This window comes from Pundamilia nyererei, unplaced genomic scaffold, assembly GCF_000239375.1.
Source record: "Pundamilia nyererei isolate P.nyererei 1_Seehausen unplaced genomic scaffold, PunNye1.0 scaffold00013, whole genome shotgun sequence".
NCBI lineage: Eukaryota > Metazoa > Chordata > Actinopteri > Cichliformes > Cichlidae > Pundamilia > Pundamilia nyererei.
In genome coordinates, this window is record NW_005187414.1 from 2,367,775 (window position 1) to 2,385,429 (window position 17,655).

Consider the following 17,655-nt stretch of genomic DNA (forward strand, 5'->3'; position numbering starts at 1 on the left):
TTATGTTAATGAGAGTGTGGGGAGTGAATTGGAGGGCAGGATTGGGAGGGCTGCTTTTAACCATGTAAAGCATTTCTGTATGAAAAGTGCTTTATAAATAAAGATTGATTGATTGATTGATTGATTGATTGTTAAGTACTAGATGCTAGAAGAGTCATTTTTTATAACAGGGACAAAATCCACATTTGGATATTGCAGGGCCAGAACTGGAGTTAATCTCGAGATTGAAATCCAAGATAAGGTGGTTCAGGTTTGGTCTTTGTTTTCATTCCCTTATTCATTTGTCATTTCTTTTATTCAGTACCTCTGCCAAGGAAGTTTGGTCTTTGGTAGCATGCGTGCGTGTCTGTCTGTAAAGACGATAGCTCAAAAGGTTTTGAATGAACTTTGCAGGGAGGTAGAGCGGGGTCATGTTGACTTTCCAAGATCTTCAAGGTCAGCTTCAAGATTTATTGGTCGAAAGCACCAAAAACTACTTGGTTAGGTTAGATAGAAGATCATAGTTTAGGCTGAAATACACCCTTTAAGTCATCACTGGCACAAAAAGATGTCTTGACGGGTTCTTTGTGAGAAGCCTTGAGCAACCTTGTGCAACACCAGCTCCTCTGACAGGACAACACCAGTGACAGCGTGGGAATGGGAAAACTCTAAGCATGTGCAGAGTTCTTGAAGATCTCTACGCAGCTTTTTCAAATTTCCATAAATCACTAGAATGTCTACAGGTAACAAACAGTTCTGCTGGAAACATCACCACATACACCCTCTCCCTTACCTGGATAGTGGGTGGTGAGCGCTGTTTGCGGGTGGTTGTGGTAGACAAGGTGGTGGTAGTCTCTATAAAGGTGGTGGACATCTCTGGCGGTACCGAGGTGGTGGTGCGCGCCGCGCCCCGGCTAGTGGGGACGTCGCCCACCAGCCGCACACTGCCGTTCACCTTGATGTTAACGTGGCCCTCGGCGGCCATGTTGAGGACTTTGAGGCCATTGTAGTAGAGGCCGGAGAGCTGGCCCTGGTAGGGCCGCTTCCGGTCGTTTCCACCGATAGAGATAGTGGCCTGGGTGTTGAAGATCGTCAACTGCCGGCCTGGCGCGGGAGGGAAAAGCGTTGATAAGCTTAAGAGATGATAATCTAATGTAACAATAACATTAAACTTTCATTGCAAGACAGACGCGGTGATAGAGAACGTTTGATGAAATGTCTTGTTTCCCTGATTAAAAGAAGTTGCAGATGGTTTTCAAACTGTAATGATGACGCAACCTGGCTTTGTACTGAAAAAAGTATCTACGGCTGCCCTACTTTTTACCTACTGTTGAGCACATTTTGTACAATAAGTAGATTTCAAACTGCTGCTAGAGCTGAAACAGAGACACTTGTCACAGCAGCAGCAGTGTTGTAACACTTTCCACAGCTTTGTTGTTATTCTGTGGACAAAAGGGTCTCGAGCAATAAGTACAGCATGTATATGGGGAATAATGCGCAATGCCCAGTTGCTACAATTCATGTGATTTTCATTAGGAGAAGCCCAAATATCATTATCAAAACACACTGCTCATGCATTCCCAATGAAAGAAAAGCACAGCAAACTTTCACAATGCAGGAATCATAATTAAAAATCTCCATTGTATAATTTACAGACACATAACACCGCAAGCCCGCTACATTTGTTTGTTATGTAATACATAATACATTAGGTATGAAATGGCAGGGGCAACGTTCATATCACAGAAAAATGAAATAGCACGTGTGGAGTCATGCATGCAGCGGTAATGGGATTCTTTTTCCAAACCTGCCTTGTTTTACAGTTGTTAAAGGGACTTTATGATGAAGTTATGCTGATGTTTATGTGCAATGAATTTTAAAAGCAGTTTATGATATTTTTATGATGGATTAAGCACCAGAAAAAACAAAGGGGGAAACAGACTTCTTCTTCTTTTTCTGGGAAAATCCCCACAAAATGTTCAATACGAACAAGGTGCTGGTTTTAATCTAACGACTGGAAAAGAAAAAGAGCACAGCTCTATCAGGGCACAGTGCACCTTGGCAGGCGCGCTGTGACGCTTTGCCGTCAAAAAGGCTCCAATTAGCTCTCCATCGCCAAACAAGTGAGAATTTTATTGTGTTTGATGTGTTTAAGTACAATCAGATAAATTACAGCAGGGAGAGGCACCTGCTGTTTGGAAAGTTTTCAGGGGGATATGCCCACTGATTAATTTGTTCTCAAACATTGCAGAGGATTTGAGCCAAGGGAGTTAATTCTCCTCTCAAAACAATCGGCCGACTGTTGCGGCATAGATAATAATGCATAATGCCTCCACCTAGTCAATTTTGCACAAAAGATTAGCAGCACTTGATATTTCATATCTTGTTGTTGCACTGTTTACAAAATCACTTCCCAGTCCCTTTAACTAGACACCATGGTTCAACTTTTTTTTTTTTTAAAGATGACAATGACAGAAAAAGGGACAAGAAATAATAAAAAAAAAGCATCATAAAAACTGAACCAAAGGGAAAGGACGAAAAGGCTAAAAACACAAACAAAATAAAACAAATTGCTTTGGTTTACTGGTTTTTTAAAGGGTTTAAGGGATGGTTATTCATTCTCAGAGGTTGAAAGGGAACAAGCCGATGAAATGACAGAAAATAAAGAACATTCTAGAAGTTCGATAAAGATTTACCTTTGTCCTGAAGCCAATCTTCTACTGGCCGGGTATATTTGAACGGGATTTTCTTATTTGCCATTTGATAGCGCTCAATGTCGCTGTTGCCTTCAAAGTTTGAAAGTTTAACAAACAGCTTCAAACAGTTGGCAACAGCAACAGACATCACACATTTATACAGTGGTTTATGAAGAGTTTTATCTTTGTTTAGAAATATTTATAAAAGCTTTATGATATATATGAATATATATGTATATTTCTTTTACCCCAAAGTAGCGTTACTTTAGTGGAAATTTTTTAAAACTCATATTTATACAGCACACTCCACACACAGCAGCAATGAGGAAAAACAAACTGTAGGGAAAGAAAATTCCTGCAAGAAGAAGTCAAAACACAGGAAATGCATCACATCTACGTCATTTTACATAATAGAGACAAAAGGAAGGAGATCAAGTGGTTAAAAAGGCAGACGTGCATAAAGCGCCTTTCTCTGAAGCAAATTGGAGGTAATTTATGTGAACTAATTCTCCCACTGGACACCACCTGCTTTCACATTTCAAGGGCCAAGGAACGATTTGGTGGGGTAGCTACTTGGAGGGAAGGAGTGTGTAGCAGCTTTTGAGGGGAAAAGGAGGCAACGTTAGATGAGGAGGTGGTAATTTGAAGCACAGCAGACCTGTTTGGGGGGTGTGGTAGTCCCACAGTGACACAGATTTGAAGAGGACAATGCATACAAATGAGATCATTACTGACATAGTGGGAGGCTTTTTGGGTTCAAAGAAACACCAAAAGAACGCAACCACCTCTTCTGGGAATGTTCCTGTTGGGCTGGAGGTATATAACAGTAGTGTAATAATAATAGCCTCACTTATGCAGGGAATCTGGAGCCTGTACTGAGTATTTCTGGCATCATTTACAAATTTCCTTTGTGAATGTGCAGGGATGCAACATTTTGTCTGACAAACAGGGATCCTCTCCCTTTGAAAGGTGCCGCGGATCTGTCGACAGCGAGAATGGAGACGTACAAGTCCGTCTTCAAACATTTTGAGGTCTAACAAAAGAGACCAATGGCAGTGTGATGTCACTCAGTATCCAGAAGGAAAGGGATTTGGAGGAAGAAAGAAGAAAGGCACTGGCACTGACTCATTTACAGTATAATACAACTGAAAGGGCAAAGCTTCACCTGCCAGTGTGTTTAGTTTGGAGCTTTTGAACGTGCTTACATTCATTCCCTCGTTCTGACACCCGCCCGGGTTGTATTTCATTTTCTTTCTTGGTTTGGCAATAAGCTACATTTGGTGTAAGTCACCACTGCTCTGACCTGCTGACTAAACTTCCATAACATTACGCGCGAACGCGTCACAACTGCATAAAACCGTGAGCTCGTACCAGTTTCCCTTCCCTCTCTCTTTTCTGTCTTCCTTGCGTTCTTTGCTACCTTTCACAGAAAAAAAACATCCAAGTGCTCAGTTTACAGCCAGCTGGGATGGAGTGTAGATATGGCTGCAAGGGAGCTCAAGGAGCTAAACGAATGTTTCTGCAGTGTGCCAGCAGGTTAATCAGCTACTAGCAGGACTCCCTCCCCATTCCTTTGATCTCAAGCAGGTTTCAGGTGGCAGCCAAATACACTCTCCTCTGGACAAGGGCCACAGAGGGAGGCAAGATGTTCGTGTTTGAAATCAGAGGACGCTCGGAAAAGGTTTGGAGTTTGATCGAGCGAGCCGAGCCGGGAAACACGGGGGGAGGGTGGATGAGTGCCATCGATAAATAATCTCTTCGCATTCTTTCTGCTTTGTCTTTTCCATAAAGTCTCGAACGTAGCCTCACGTCGTCCTTTAGACGAAGTGGAATCACGAGACTGAGAGGAAGACGGAGAAGAAGCTGTAAGTTTGCTGTGCATTGCTAATGCGTGGTCTCAGGTATAGCTCTTACATTGTTCTAGGTGATTAATGAGGTGACAGTCCCCACGTAATGAATACACCACCAGCTAATTGTGCAACTAATGAGAAAATTCTCTCTAGTTTGTCAATTTGATATTCAATTTCTAGAGGTGACTTCAGAATGGATGACCTTGCCAATAAAAGCACTACTGTTTATTAAAAAGTCAGTCTACTAAGGGTTTCAGTTTTTCCCCCTAAACATAGTGGACAGATATTTCCTGCCAGTGCACTGAGGAGAGAGACGAATGAGCAATCTGACATTATAATATGTCTGATGTTCTTTAAAGCCAGAGAACCGGTTTCATTTTCAGTCAACGTCCATAATGAAAACAAGCAAAAGAAAAACTGTATATTTGTAGGGCGAGAAACAAACACCCATCAGTACGGACAGGTAAGGCAGCGAAGGTGGAGCTACTTTGGAAATGGGTTACAAAAGGGCTTGCAGAGGCAGCAGCAGCTCTGTGATCAGCTAATCTTCCAGGAATCTTACCTTAAATTTGTGGCCTACCTTAACTCAAGCTAACTTAGCTATGTTTGCTTTGGTTTTGGTATTAGTCAGTCGAAAGCTAACCCAACCAGGACACTTTCATTTTGCTTGTACAGGAAGGCCGCCTCATGGGTGAGTTTGTCGTCCGTCTCTTCTCTCTGTGTTTCTGCAGGGCCTTAAAAGGTAAAGTGTGATAACACCACACAGCCCTTATAGAGGGCCAGGTGAATATAAATATTTACGTATGTTTATCATTATTATATTATTTTGCTGCGAGCTTATGCGCACGTTGCCGGCTTTTACTTCGGCCCCGCTGCATGCCATCACCGTTTTTTTCCTCCTAGCCAAAACAGTGTCTCGGTTTTTTCCCTTTGGTGGCAGCCATTCAGTCAACACAAACACTGGCACGGTGACAGTCGTCTGCTGGTCGGTTGCTTCGTTCTCTGCAGTTGGTTGCCAGACTAATCTCACCGGGGTTCCATCACAGGGCCAGTGCTGAGAGCGCATCAAAACTGTGAAAATGGCCACCGTGACAGGCTCCTGGCATTCTCTCTATTTGGGGATGATGAGTACATTTGATATAGTGTGGCCCTGTCCAGAAATCATCATTCCACAGCTCAACTCCACAGCTCGCCACCGCAGCCCCCTGGTAATGAATATCTCGCACAAGCCACCTTCTTTCCCATCTACACCTGACTTTCATCTCTGTTTCTCCTCCTCGCTCCCTGGTTATTCGTCCGTGCACTCAAGCTTTTTTCAATTCTCTCGTTCTCTTCGGCACACTGTCCATCCAGCGATATTCCAGCTCCTTCATCTGCTCCCGCTATTCTCCGTCTCCCAGACTCAGCAATCAGCTCTCTTTGCTCTTCTTGGCTGAATCCGGCCTCTACAGCTGCAGCCACAATTTATCTACTTTTCACTCACTTTCTCTTCTTCTGTGCCCGTCTACATGTCAGCTCTTTCTCACTTTTTGTCGACGTATTCCATTAACCGCTTCTGTATTCCTTCACCGGTTGCACTTCTTTTCTATTCACCCACGTCCCTTCTTTTTCTCCTGCACGCCTGCCCCCGATCTTCCTTCCATTCTCTCTCGGGCGTCAGACGAAGCCAGGGAGTAAATTCATCATTTATCAGGTCGCTCTGAAATTTATGGTGCTGAAAAGATGAATTAGATTGGCGGCTTGTACACTCGGCTTAGTCTGAGTTGTGAGAGCGACAAAGATTGTGTCTCAGATAGGGCTAATCATGTTTGGCCCCAGGGACGCGTGGGGATTTATCTCGCTCCTGAGGAATTGTTTTGTCTGTATTTCAAGACAAAGATTGGCAGATATTTTGAAACCGTGCAACTCATTGTGTCTGTTTCAGGTTGTGGGAGTCGCAACATTGTGCGCATCAGCGTGTGGATGAAAGTAATCGTGTTTTCGAGCGTTCGTGTGTCTGAAAAGGAACACAAGGCTGTTCTGGCTATGACCAACCCCTTTGTACCCATCACAAATGATGGACCACACACAAACACGCACGCACACGGACATACTTTCCCCAAGGCACTAGCAGAGTAGTTAGGCCAATGGTCATTCATCTGAGACAACGCCTGGACCTCAGCCAGCTCGAGGCAACGTGCGATGCACAATCTCCGCCTGGCTCGGTCTAATAATTCTTTGATTCAAAGATTCCAACTCACGCAAATAAAAAAAGAGATCATGTAATCCGAAATCAAAGAGTGCAGGGATTCGGAGTGTTATATAAGGAAATTGGAAGCCTCTCACTAGACAAAGACAAGTCCCTACAGTAATGTGGGTTGTCACACAAGTACACAGGACTGCGAGAAAGATGCGTAGCCACGATGAGCAAAGACTCGAAAAAGGCGGAGAAACACGGATAAAAAGGAATTTGAGGACAAAAACAGAACAGAGATCTGAGAGGGCACTGTTAGAGGGGGAGAATAATTAGAGAAAGGAAGACAAAAGCAGTCAACGCATACATTCGACGCCCACACGCAAACACGCGCGCGCGTAAGCTGCCGAAGCCTCGTGGAAACGCTCCAGTGTGGGATCAGAGCGGGTGTACTGTTATAGAGAAGAATGGGGCTGTGAAGTGCACAAGTTCTTTTCCGTCTTGTTTCTTAACACTGGTTGCATTAAAGTGTGGATTTTTTTTTATCAGGGAAAGCAGTTTTGTTTAAGTCACCTTTGATACTGACAATATCAAGTTCTGAGCGCTTGTGTACCGGGCACGCTCAGCTTGACACTAAGGTTATCCATCCTATCTCTCTGTACAGCGTGCACTGCCTTCCATGTTTTGAGCAGACCTCAGCAGAAATGGAAGAAAAGACAGTTTAAATTATTGAAACTATTTATTTATTATATTTTTGGCTGTCAGCTATGGTAGCACTGAATGCTAAATAATGAGACGGGAACAAAGGAGAACTAAGCTGAGAGGAGAGCCCAGTAACACTGCAGAAAAACAAACAGACAATCAGACAGTGTGTAGCAGTTTGCATAATTCATTCAGTTATTTAATAAAATGTTCCTGTTCTTCAGCCGCGTGTCAGAATTAGCTTCACTGCCTGTGTTTAATCTTACTGCAAAGGGAACCCTTCAACCTGTTTGCTTCACTGGGAGAAAGACGGGACCTGTTCAGGGTGGACGCCGCCTCTCATCCTATGACAGCGGGGATAGGCTGCGGTCTCGCAGTGACCCCGAACTGAATAAATGGTTATGATTACGGCTGGATGGATAGGAGATAGATACCATATCACCCCAATAGAGCATGTCGCTCTCAGGCTACTGGCTTACGTGTGCTTCTTAGGATATTTAGAAGACGAGGCTTTCACGCACCTCTTCCATGGAACCAGCTCCCAGTTTGGATTCAGGACACAGACACTATCTCTAATTTTAAGACTTAAAACTTTCCTTTTTGCTAAAGCATATAGTTAGGGCTGGACCTTTTTACACATCTCTGCATTTAATCATTAGCTATTACAAATCTCTGCCTCCCCTCAACCCAAAAAGGTCACAGCAGGGCCACCTGGCTCCCTGAGCCTGGTTCTTTTGGAGGTTTCTTCCTGTTAAAAGGGAGTTTTTCCTTCCTTCTGTCGCCGTGCTTGCTCATAGGGGGTCATATGATTGTTGCAGGGTCTCTACCTTATAATACAAAACTCCTTGAGGTTACTTTTGTTGTGATTTGACACTATATAGTAAAATGATTATGTTATTATTTATATTTATAATAAAATTACAATCTAATGTAATCCATTACATTTCTGTACCAGACCGGCTTACTGTGACTGGTTCTCTTACAGTTAACGATGGTAATATGGCTTTAGCATCAAAGTGCAGGGATGCCAAACTCAGGCTACGTCCACACGGGTATTTTTGAAAACGCAGATTTTTCTGTGCGTTTGCGCCTTTCGTCCACACGTAAACGCCGCTTTCGGTCACTGGAAACGGAGATTTTTAAAAACTCCGGCCAGGGTGGAGATTTTTGAAAACTCAGTTTTTGCGTTTACGTGTGGACGAGGAAAACAGAAAAGGCAGCGTCAAAGGTGTGCGCCTTTTTTGACGTCACACTGTGCGCCGGGTTACTGTTTCGCTGAAATGAATTTCTACCATGGCGGACGTAGACAAAATACGGTTACTGTTAATTGTACTCTCTGCAGTGTTTAAATGCTTACATACACACACACAGTTACGGTCCTCCACACATACGACTCGGTTCTGCTTCTATGCGCCATCGTCGTTTACTCTTTCCCGCCGAGGCTTCTAGACTTCTGATTGGCCAACATTTCTACACGGTTAGGAATATAGCGCCACCTGCTGCTCTGGCACGTTCCTAGCAGCGTTTTCCTTCATTTCTGCCTTTACGTGTGGACGGGATTATTTTTTAAAACGAAAACGGAAAATCTCCGTTTTTAAAAATACCCGTGTACGTGTGCCACATTCAGCTTACTTTGATCATAAGTGAAACTCGCCTTTCTGTCAGTGTAAAGATGTTTAACTATACATTAAATCATATATATTAATATAAGAAAAAAGTGTAATTTGTGTAGAAAATGACAGACGTCTGTCAGCAGAGTTTAAACTGACAATCTTTAACATTACAAAAAAACTGAAGTTAGCTCATTGCCGGACAGTCCTGTCCCCTCCAGGCGAGGAGGTGTTTATCAGTATGAAACCCATGAAAGCACAATTAAAATATGACAGGCCCTTCTTCACACTTCCCACAATTCAGTGGGCCAGATTGGAATTTATTTTCTGGACTGATCCTGGCCCCCGAGCCTTATATTTGACACCCATGTTATATTGGAACACGCTACCACTCAAAAGTTTGTGTTCACTTAGAATTTTCCTTGATTTCGAATAAAATAAATGAATATACAAACGTGCACTTAATGACAAATTAAGTGCACGTTTTAATGGAACATGTACGTAGGAGTACAGACGCCCATGTTCAGAGATCCTCACCTCAGGTGTTCAAATAGCACTTACGTGATGTAAGCTCATCATTTGAAAAATTCTAATTGATCATTATAAGAATTCGTAACCAATTATTCTGGCGCAGATGAAAACTCTTCAGCTCATTAAAGAAGGAATGAAATTGCCTCGCTGAGTGTCCCCCACCCAAACTTCCTTCCGAAGCTCATCAGAGTAACGGCTTTCTGTAACGTTATTCCAAAGACTGAATCTTACAACAGCTTCAATAAAAACAATCTTGTGGCTGCTGCTTAAGGAAGATTTGGTGCAATTTCATAGTCAGTGTTAAAAATGAGGCTGAAATAAGCAAAGAAACACCAAAGTTGTGGAGTTATGAAATCGTCCGTTATTTAGAAGCACGTCATGCTGTCAGAACTGGCTGCTGCCATTTGAAGTGAATCCTAATGTCTCAATGCTTTTGTTGGCCAACTCTCTAAACACTGTTGTTAAGACGTCCAATTTACACACCTCAGGCCTATTTTGTAAGCGGCTCTGACTGACAAGCAAACCACCAACACCTTTGTCCTCACCTATTCCCCCACCAGGGAGAGGGCATGCCCAGATCCGGTAGCTGTTTATTGAGCGGCCTGAGAGCCTCGTGGCAGCTACTGCCTTCAAGTTAAGCATTAGAAGTGTGAGAAGGCAGTCGATGAGTCTGGACCCTAACATGTAATTACTCACGAGATGACAACCCTTTTACAAAGGAGGGAGGGCGAGGGAAAAAAATCAATCACCGTTGAATTACTATCACTGAATGTCCTGCAAATTACCTGTGCAGAAGAGAAAAAGAAATTACCACGCATTCGATCCGCCGACCTCAACTCCATCTCAAGACAATGGCAGGCGGACAGAAAAGGGAACAAACCTCAGTGGGATCGCTTGAAAGAAATCCACAACTAAACTTCTTTCTGCTGCGCATTCCTGAAGCGGAGATGTAAACCTTAACGACCATTTAGCAGTGACTCCTGAGCTTTGCTGGCTTTGGATCACAGATTCCGGCATACGTATTGGCAGAAGCTAAGGAAACAAGCACTGCATGCTTATGCAAGCAGGCCCTTTGAGGTAATTATGAAGGTGGTAGGCGTTCAATTCCTATCCCAAACTGATGGCTATTAAAGATGAAGAACGGTCGAACTATTGCGCGATCCACAGTCGGGAACATAAGGGACATGACACTATCTCTGTGCAGCAATCGCGCCCGCTTCTGCCTGATTAATTCAATTTCCTCATCGAGCGCTGCGCACACGCGAGCGCCAATGTGTACGCCACGGAGATGTCACTTGTGTGCGCGCTGCGGAGTTTCTCAGTATTTCGCAGCGTTACTGCAGCTGAAATGCGGTTATGAAACCCGTCCGACCTTATCTGCTCAAAGAAAAGCGAAAGACAGCCGGCGGCAAAAGAAAGCCAGAGACAGAAGAGATTAACGTCACCTGCGCTGGCACTGAACCAAACCACAACAGCGTGCCAGGTCACGCCAGGAGAGGATGCTGGCCTGTCATCGGTGAAGGCAAGCAGGCAAAAGGAGCATGCTGTAGGGCTGCTGAGTGAAAGGGATCGACTCATATTTGCTGGCTTCCTACGATTACGTGGTATCAACATTTCTGCATATGTTTTTTTTTTAAAGCTTTCAGAACAGAATATCTCAATTATTGATGCGTGATGGCTTCTTAGATATAGCCGAGCTCATATCTCAAGGAAATTTAACATTGGCTTTTTAGTCGACATGTAATCCTGTACATTCTCGTCCTACCAGCGCGGCACAATTGTTCCACAGAGATCAATGACGTTGCATATTATATTTTGTCATTCTTGGCTCGACTGCCACTTTGTTCCCATGTTGTCTCCCCGTGTGTCTGTTCTGTTTGACCAAGTGAAATTGAAGAGGAGGGTAATAGGAAACGAGCAAACAAAGGTAGCTTCTCCTAAGCCGGCTGACATGGAGACACAGATATCAAAGTTGAGGAGAGCCAACTCAATTTAATGGACTGTTAAGTAGAAGCAGGAGAGGATTTTTTCCCCTCCTTCTTTCCCTCTCTCACACTCTCTCACCTAGCTAGCTGAGCAGCACATATCTGTTCCAAATGGAGGGAGTGCCTGAGTCTCCAAATGGAGCGCGCTCCGTTTGATGACCCTATTTGTATTCTGCTGGTGCGCCGCTTCTGCTGACCTGGGAATGAGAGATACAGGCAGGCAGCAGCTTTATCTGGCCAACAGGCCACCCTTGGTTTCTGCCTTCAGTGCTCTCCTTGCCTGCCCGCTGACCGAATGTTGCGCAGTTAATGCGTCTTCCAAGACAAAAGATTTCAAGCTCGGTGCCCCCCCCTCCCGTGTAGCCAAGTGTTATCGTGTTTACTGAAGGGTTTTGAAGCACATGTTACAGTACGAGTATGATGTTGGCCACATGCTTGTTAGTCATCTCACATATTTTACCCCGGAGAGCAAGTGAAGGTGAATCCTTTCTTCCTGCTTGTGCCCTTTGCATGATGAAATAGATGGTGTCCAGTGGTTTTAAAGCTATTACTACTAATTTACCTTGAATTACTCCAGAAAGGATTCATTGTGTTAATAACAGAATATCAAATAGACTGAGTTAAAAATGAGGTCGGTACCTGTGGGAAAGTGCTCATTGACCGGCCAGTTGTCCACCTGCAAGGTCGCATTGCCCCCGTTCCTGGTGAACCGGACCAAATGGTATTTGCCATCGTTTATCAGCGTGTTTACCTCCTTGACGCTGATGTCCACCGTTCCGATGTTGAACGTCACACCTATTTTGCCTTGTTCCTGAAACAGACACAAAGAGCACGAAAGAGTTGGTGTGACGCCATCAAACAAAGTGAGCGCTGCTTAATAAATGCAAGCGATACGAAATTGTGTGGCACCGCTGTCAGCGCGAGATGAATTTGAACCGCAGATTCCACCCACATGTATTGTTGTGCCGTAATGAATTAATTATACAATAAACTAACTGTAAAAAGTTCAATAAAGCTACTTGGATGAATGCCCCCGGCTGGTGCTAATGGTGAACTACTCAGAGAACCTGAGGACGCTAGCGCGCTACGCTTCATTATACCACTGTAATGTGATGAAAATAGGCTGCCAGCAGAGATTGTAATGATGAGTAATGCTCCCTGCAGCCTGTCACCACAAAACTGGCAGGACAGATGCTTTTTCTGCCGCGGTCCTTACAGAATGCATGAATACCATATGCTTTGTTTAGCTCTTAATGCTAAACCAGTTATACCATGTCCGTAAATCGTGATGCCCCCTCGTCATTTTCTGATTTCTCTCCCCTCGACCCCACTAATTTTCACGAGCTGCCAGAGTGTGTTTTATTGTGACTGCTTGTGTATTCATGGTCATGCAGGCGTTACAAGCAAAAGGTTTTAAAGCGGAGGCAGGGCTTGAGTGAGTGGCGATGGGGAAAGGCTGTGTTTTCTGTGTCATTTGTTTTAATCCCCCACAGGGAATCTCTCAGTGTAATTACCTTCTTTAGAAGCCCAGAGCAGTGGGACTATTTCTCATAACAAAACCAAAATTAGGAAAGCCTGAACACAGAGCAGACACATATTGCTAATTGATCAGCAGAGACACTGGCCCTGCATGGCTGACTGTGACTATACAGACCCTGATAATGTCAGGCTGAATTTGACAGTGCTCGTCGGTGTAAAGGCGCTGCAGGACTGCTACAAGTTAAATGACACAACTCTTAAACCTGCTGACCTCTATTTAATTTTACAGGCTCTTCATACCTAAGAGGAGCACTTAATAAGGCCAAGCTATGCTTGATGCAGTTCCTCTTGCTGTAAGTGAGACTATACCACCCGATTACCAAAGGAAGCTTCACTGCCCACATGGAAAAGATACATATAAATCTTATAAAGTTTGTATCTGTCTTGTGTGAAACTTGTATGAAAAGCATATAAGAGTGAAAACAGATATAAGATCCCTTGAAAAATTATATAATGAAACTTGTATGTTTTGGATACTTACTAAAACAATACATGAAAGTAATGAGAAAGTGGCCACTTTCATGAGTAATCACATATATGTTTTTACTATTTCTTTTCCATATGGGTGTACAGTAAAACAGGAAGCGTGTCACGTTTTTTCCCGGACACATTTTGCTATATTAAGCTAGTTTAACAACAAATCAAACAGCAGTGCGTCCTAATGCTGTTTGGTCAGATGTCACTGGAGCAGGTGCCTTAATGGCTGTGATTCCATTTCAGAGAACTACAAAGTCCACATTACCAGGTTGGAGGTTTGCTGTTGGATAAGCTGCTGATTTATCTGCTGGGAGAAGGTGGATCATGCACTGTCGAAATCTTTTTTTTCCCCACTACTTGCTTTTTACTTTATATTTTACTTGCTGGTTAGATGCTTAAACTACAAAGGCCCCACTCACACAGGCCTTGGGACCATCTGACAACCACTTTCATGTGGCCGTTGTAGGTTGCAGGAAGTTACCATCAAATTGATTGCTAAAGACTGGACTTTAACAATCAATTTCATGAGTAAAGTCTAGAGACCAATCAGTGAACCTCTGTTGCTAGGGGGTTGCTAGGGAATTCTACAGCCAGTTGTCAGTGGTTGTTGGAGGTTGTGGGCAGTTGCTTGTAATTACTTTGGTCGTAAGTGAACTGCTGTGCAGTTTGCATGGAAGACGCCAACTCGGTAGCAAAGATGCACAAAATAATCACCAAGCAGTAATGAAATTGTGAAGAGTGTAACACAAACTAAAGATGACCGCAAAAACGTACAACCACAGGAGGTTTTCAGTGCAACACACTCCGAGCAGCCTGACAACAGCCACGTGACTGAAAGCTGCCACGACTCACTAACTGTTCTCTTGGTCTTAATAAGGTCGGGGTGAAGATGATGGTTAAACTCCAGCCCTTCACAACAGTCATCCTGCTTGCTGAAAGATGCCCAGCTGAAACATTCATGTTATGACCTTTCCCTCTGGCAATGCCTTGTGTGTAAGTGCGATGGAGTTGGACGAAACAGTATTAGCTGACACCCAGGGCAAGAGAACAGGCTGAAAATACACACGACATCAATAGGAAATTTAAAAAAATACTTTTTAATTAAGTTTGTTTTTCATCTTCTTAATTCGAGCACCTTAAAAACCCTGGAAGAAAGCAGGCGCTTCTTTTGATTTCTGTTAATTAAGGTTCCATTTTTATTTCTTAACCGCTTTTAAGTGCACAGGGCAGGAGTTGTCATGATTCAAGGCGCGGAGCATCCTCCAGAGGAGCCTTTCGAAGTTTTAAAAAAGGTAGAAAGCCCAGAAAATAGGCAGCGAATGAACCCCTGCAGTGACTCTGCATACTGTAGTTTCCTCTTCAGCTCCTTTTAACTGCCAAAGTGGTCAAAAGACACTGAACAGTATTCACTGCCACGCTCACACTTACAGTTTAAACATCCTTTATCTATTCATAAAAAGAGATACAGAATTTCAATGTGCTTGAGACCGTAATGGAAGGAACGATGGAGCAGCTCGGCTAATAATGGAAAAACAATGTCACCAAAGACACAAGAAAGCCATCTCCTAAAAGCTGAGCCCGGGCGCAGAGTAGGCGAGCAGAATACCTCAACGCGCACTTAACTTCTCTGTCAGAGAGCTTGTAAATGGGCTCTTAATTTAAGCAGTTGTCATTAAAACTTAGTGCAACACTTCCAACAAAAGTGTGTGTGGGGGCGCACGTGTACGTTTACGCACGCTGCTTATCTGACAGCAAATACACATAATCCGAGCACCGAGACGAGATAAGCACACGCGCCAGTATGCAGATGATTTAATGTGACAAGGTGATGCTCGGCGTGTCTGTTGTACCGTGAAAAATACTACTAAAGCATCGTGGCCTTCCTGACTAAAGACAAGACCTTTCCCTGGTATGAAAAAACAACATGTCTGACGGGCCGAGCGCATACAAAGCACAGACAGAAACATCAGCGCTAGTACATCCACTGTGACCTTCAGAGGCTCTGGCAGCCCTGGCTCTCCTGCGTAGTCGCATCAAAGCCACATCAGCGACCCACTAATACCTACAAACAAAGACAGATCGTCATCCCCCCGGCCGCTGTACAAACAAACAGCAAAACACAACAATTGTACACCTTTGTAACTGTTGCTGAGCGCCTCCGGGCAGTGCAAAGAAGGAACTGTGTGTATTAGCGCGTTGCAATGGCACACCTCCCCGTTTCTCTCTCTCTTCTCTATCTGCACTACTCCCAGTGTCCGGCCCACCCTCCCGCCTCTGCCACCGCCGCCCACCCACCTGCCCGCCCACCCCCTGCGCTGCAGCAGTGTTTGATTGACAGATCCAATTACGTTTTTTATTGGCCTGTCGCTCGCGAGGCGGGAAGGCACTTCATTGTCTCCCGAGCAAAAGGAGAGGGAAAAAATGGCTATTGTTCTCTTAGTGGAAAAGATGATGGCCGGCTATTCTAGATGTAAACAAATGATGCGCGGAAAATCACTTCCAAACCCGCGCGCGCGCTCAAATGAAAGCGGACGCCGCCGCATGTGCACACGGACTCGCGGACGATGAAGTGTAACCTCACAAAGAAAAGAATCTTTAGTGTCTTTAGTGTCGTGTTAGAGGAAAAATACAGTGTAACAACATTTAGTTGTAACAATCAAATTACAGCAGTATAGTTGTAATTTACTGGTATGATGCGCGTAAGCCCTTTTATAGACTAACAGACTCCCACACTCTTTATTTAATGTCAGCCACAAACACTGACTGCTCGCCGCTATAGGATCAAAAACACGATTATGTTTGCAGTATACGTGTGTGGGTCACTTAAGGCGTACAGTATGTGTGGGCATGTTGTGTTCATGCTCTGTGTAACTAAGAGTGATAAATGTAATTCCAGGCGAGCGAATGCACCCCTCCCTCCGACTCATCCCTCCGCTGCGAGCTAGCCTGAGCTCGGCACGAGGATCTCCGGCGTTCCCACGTGTCCCGGCACACACTGACATCAGTAATCAGGCTCGCTGCAATCCAATTCAGGGCCGATCAATGCCTCCAACACATGGAGCGCCCGGGGCAGAGTGAAGGAGAGAGAATCACTCAAGGCAGCGGTGGGCGAGCCTGCAGACAGCCCTCATCAGACAGCTGCTGTACAGGAGGACGAGCCGCTCACAATAGACGCCATCGCCCGCTCGCTGAATGGTCATTCTGTTAAGCCACAAGCCTGAGACAGATGAATACATCTGACAGCCATTTTATGCAGGTGATATGGGCAGAATAAGCAATAAGCTTAGCTGTGCTGGGGAGGAAAAGAAAGATGGAGAAAGAAATGCATAAAAATAAGTAGTTATGACCCAGATATCTTCTATAAGAAGATGTGCACTGAACGCACTCTGAGGTCAGACATTGTTATTAAAGGTGGGGACCTGTCTCGCTACAAAAAGATAAGATAATCTTTATTAGTCCCACAATTTGTTTTGTTACAGCAGAAAGTGGACAGTGCAAAGTTACAGAAGCAAAAATTAAGAAAAAACACTGGAATAGGATGATAAGAATAAGAATAGAACAAAATACAATGTTATCAGAAAAAGAAAATTGTAATAAAAAGTATCGCATTACAATCAAACCCTGATTGTAATCTAGTACAGGTACAGAGCAGTTGTAGCGGGATGACTCCAGCAGATCTATATAAAGGCTCATTTGGGAGGGAGGAATATCTGATACCAGGAATGTGAACATGTCCCAGGGTGGGAGTTTGGGTTACATATCCCTCTTTTCATCTGACATCAGCGCTCAAGTTAGCTTTCGCGGTCAGAGGCCAACAAAACTGGATCATGGACGCAGTGGAAGCAGAATCAATAGAGTGGAGAAGCTAGCACATGCAGGATTGATGCGCCTGGCCTTCCCACTGCCAAAGCCATTTATCGTCAGTAATTGACAGAGATAACTCATAGACGGCGCGGTGATTTGTAGCTGTCTATTCTTGTGCACATCAAGCTCTAGAGTCAGAAATTTGCTAAAGGGTAGGATGTTAGAGGCAGTAAAAGAGAGGTTTGTGTGTGCGAGTGTGCGCTGGCCTTTGCAGCTAGTCGTTTCTTCATGTACAGAACGCGCTGACAA

The 17,655-nt window shown here is 44.2% G+C and overlaps 1 protein-coding gene across 11 annotated transcripts in view; it reads right to left on the reverse strand.

The window, feature by feature from the left end:
* Window positions 1-17,655, reverse strand: part of nrxn3b (neurexin 3b) — a 318,108-nt gene that overhangs the window by 33,323 nt on the left and 267,130 nt on the right. For 9 of the 11 annotated variants that reach the window (XR_001290266.1, XR_001290265.1, XR_311495.1 and 6 more), the window contains 3 exons: window positions 12,166-12,337; window positions 2,676-2,765; window positions 773-1,083 (listed from right to left, as the gene is read on the reverse strand). Coding sequence is in view for 8 of the 11 variants with exons in the window: in XM_013908704.1 (XP_013764158.1) it covers window positions 773-1,083; window positions 2,676-2,765; window positions 12,166-12,337 (573 nt within the window). In the remaining 3 variants the exon portion in view is untranslated. The remainder of the gene's footprint in view (window positions 1-772; window positions 1,084-2,675; window positions 2,766-12,165; window positions 12,338-17,655) is intronic. The other 2 variants (XM_013908703.1, XM_013908702.1) reach the window with 1 other exon arrangement.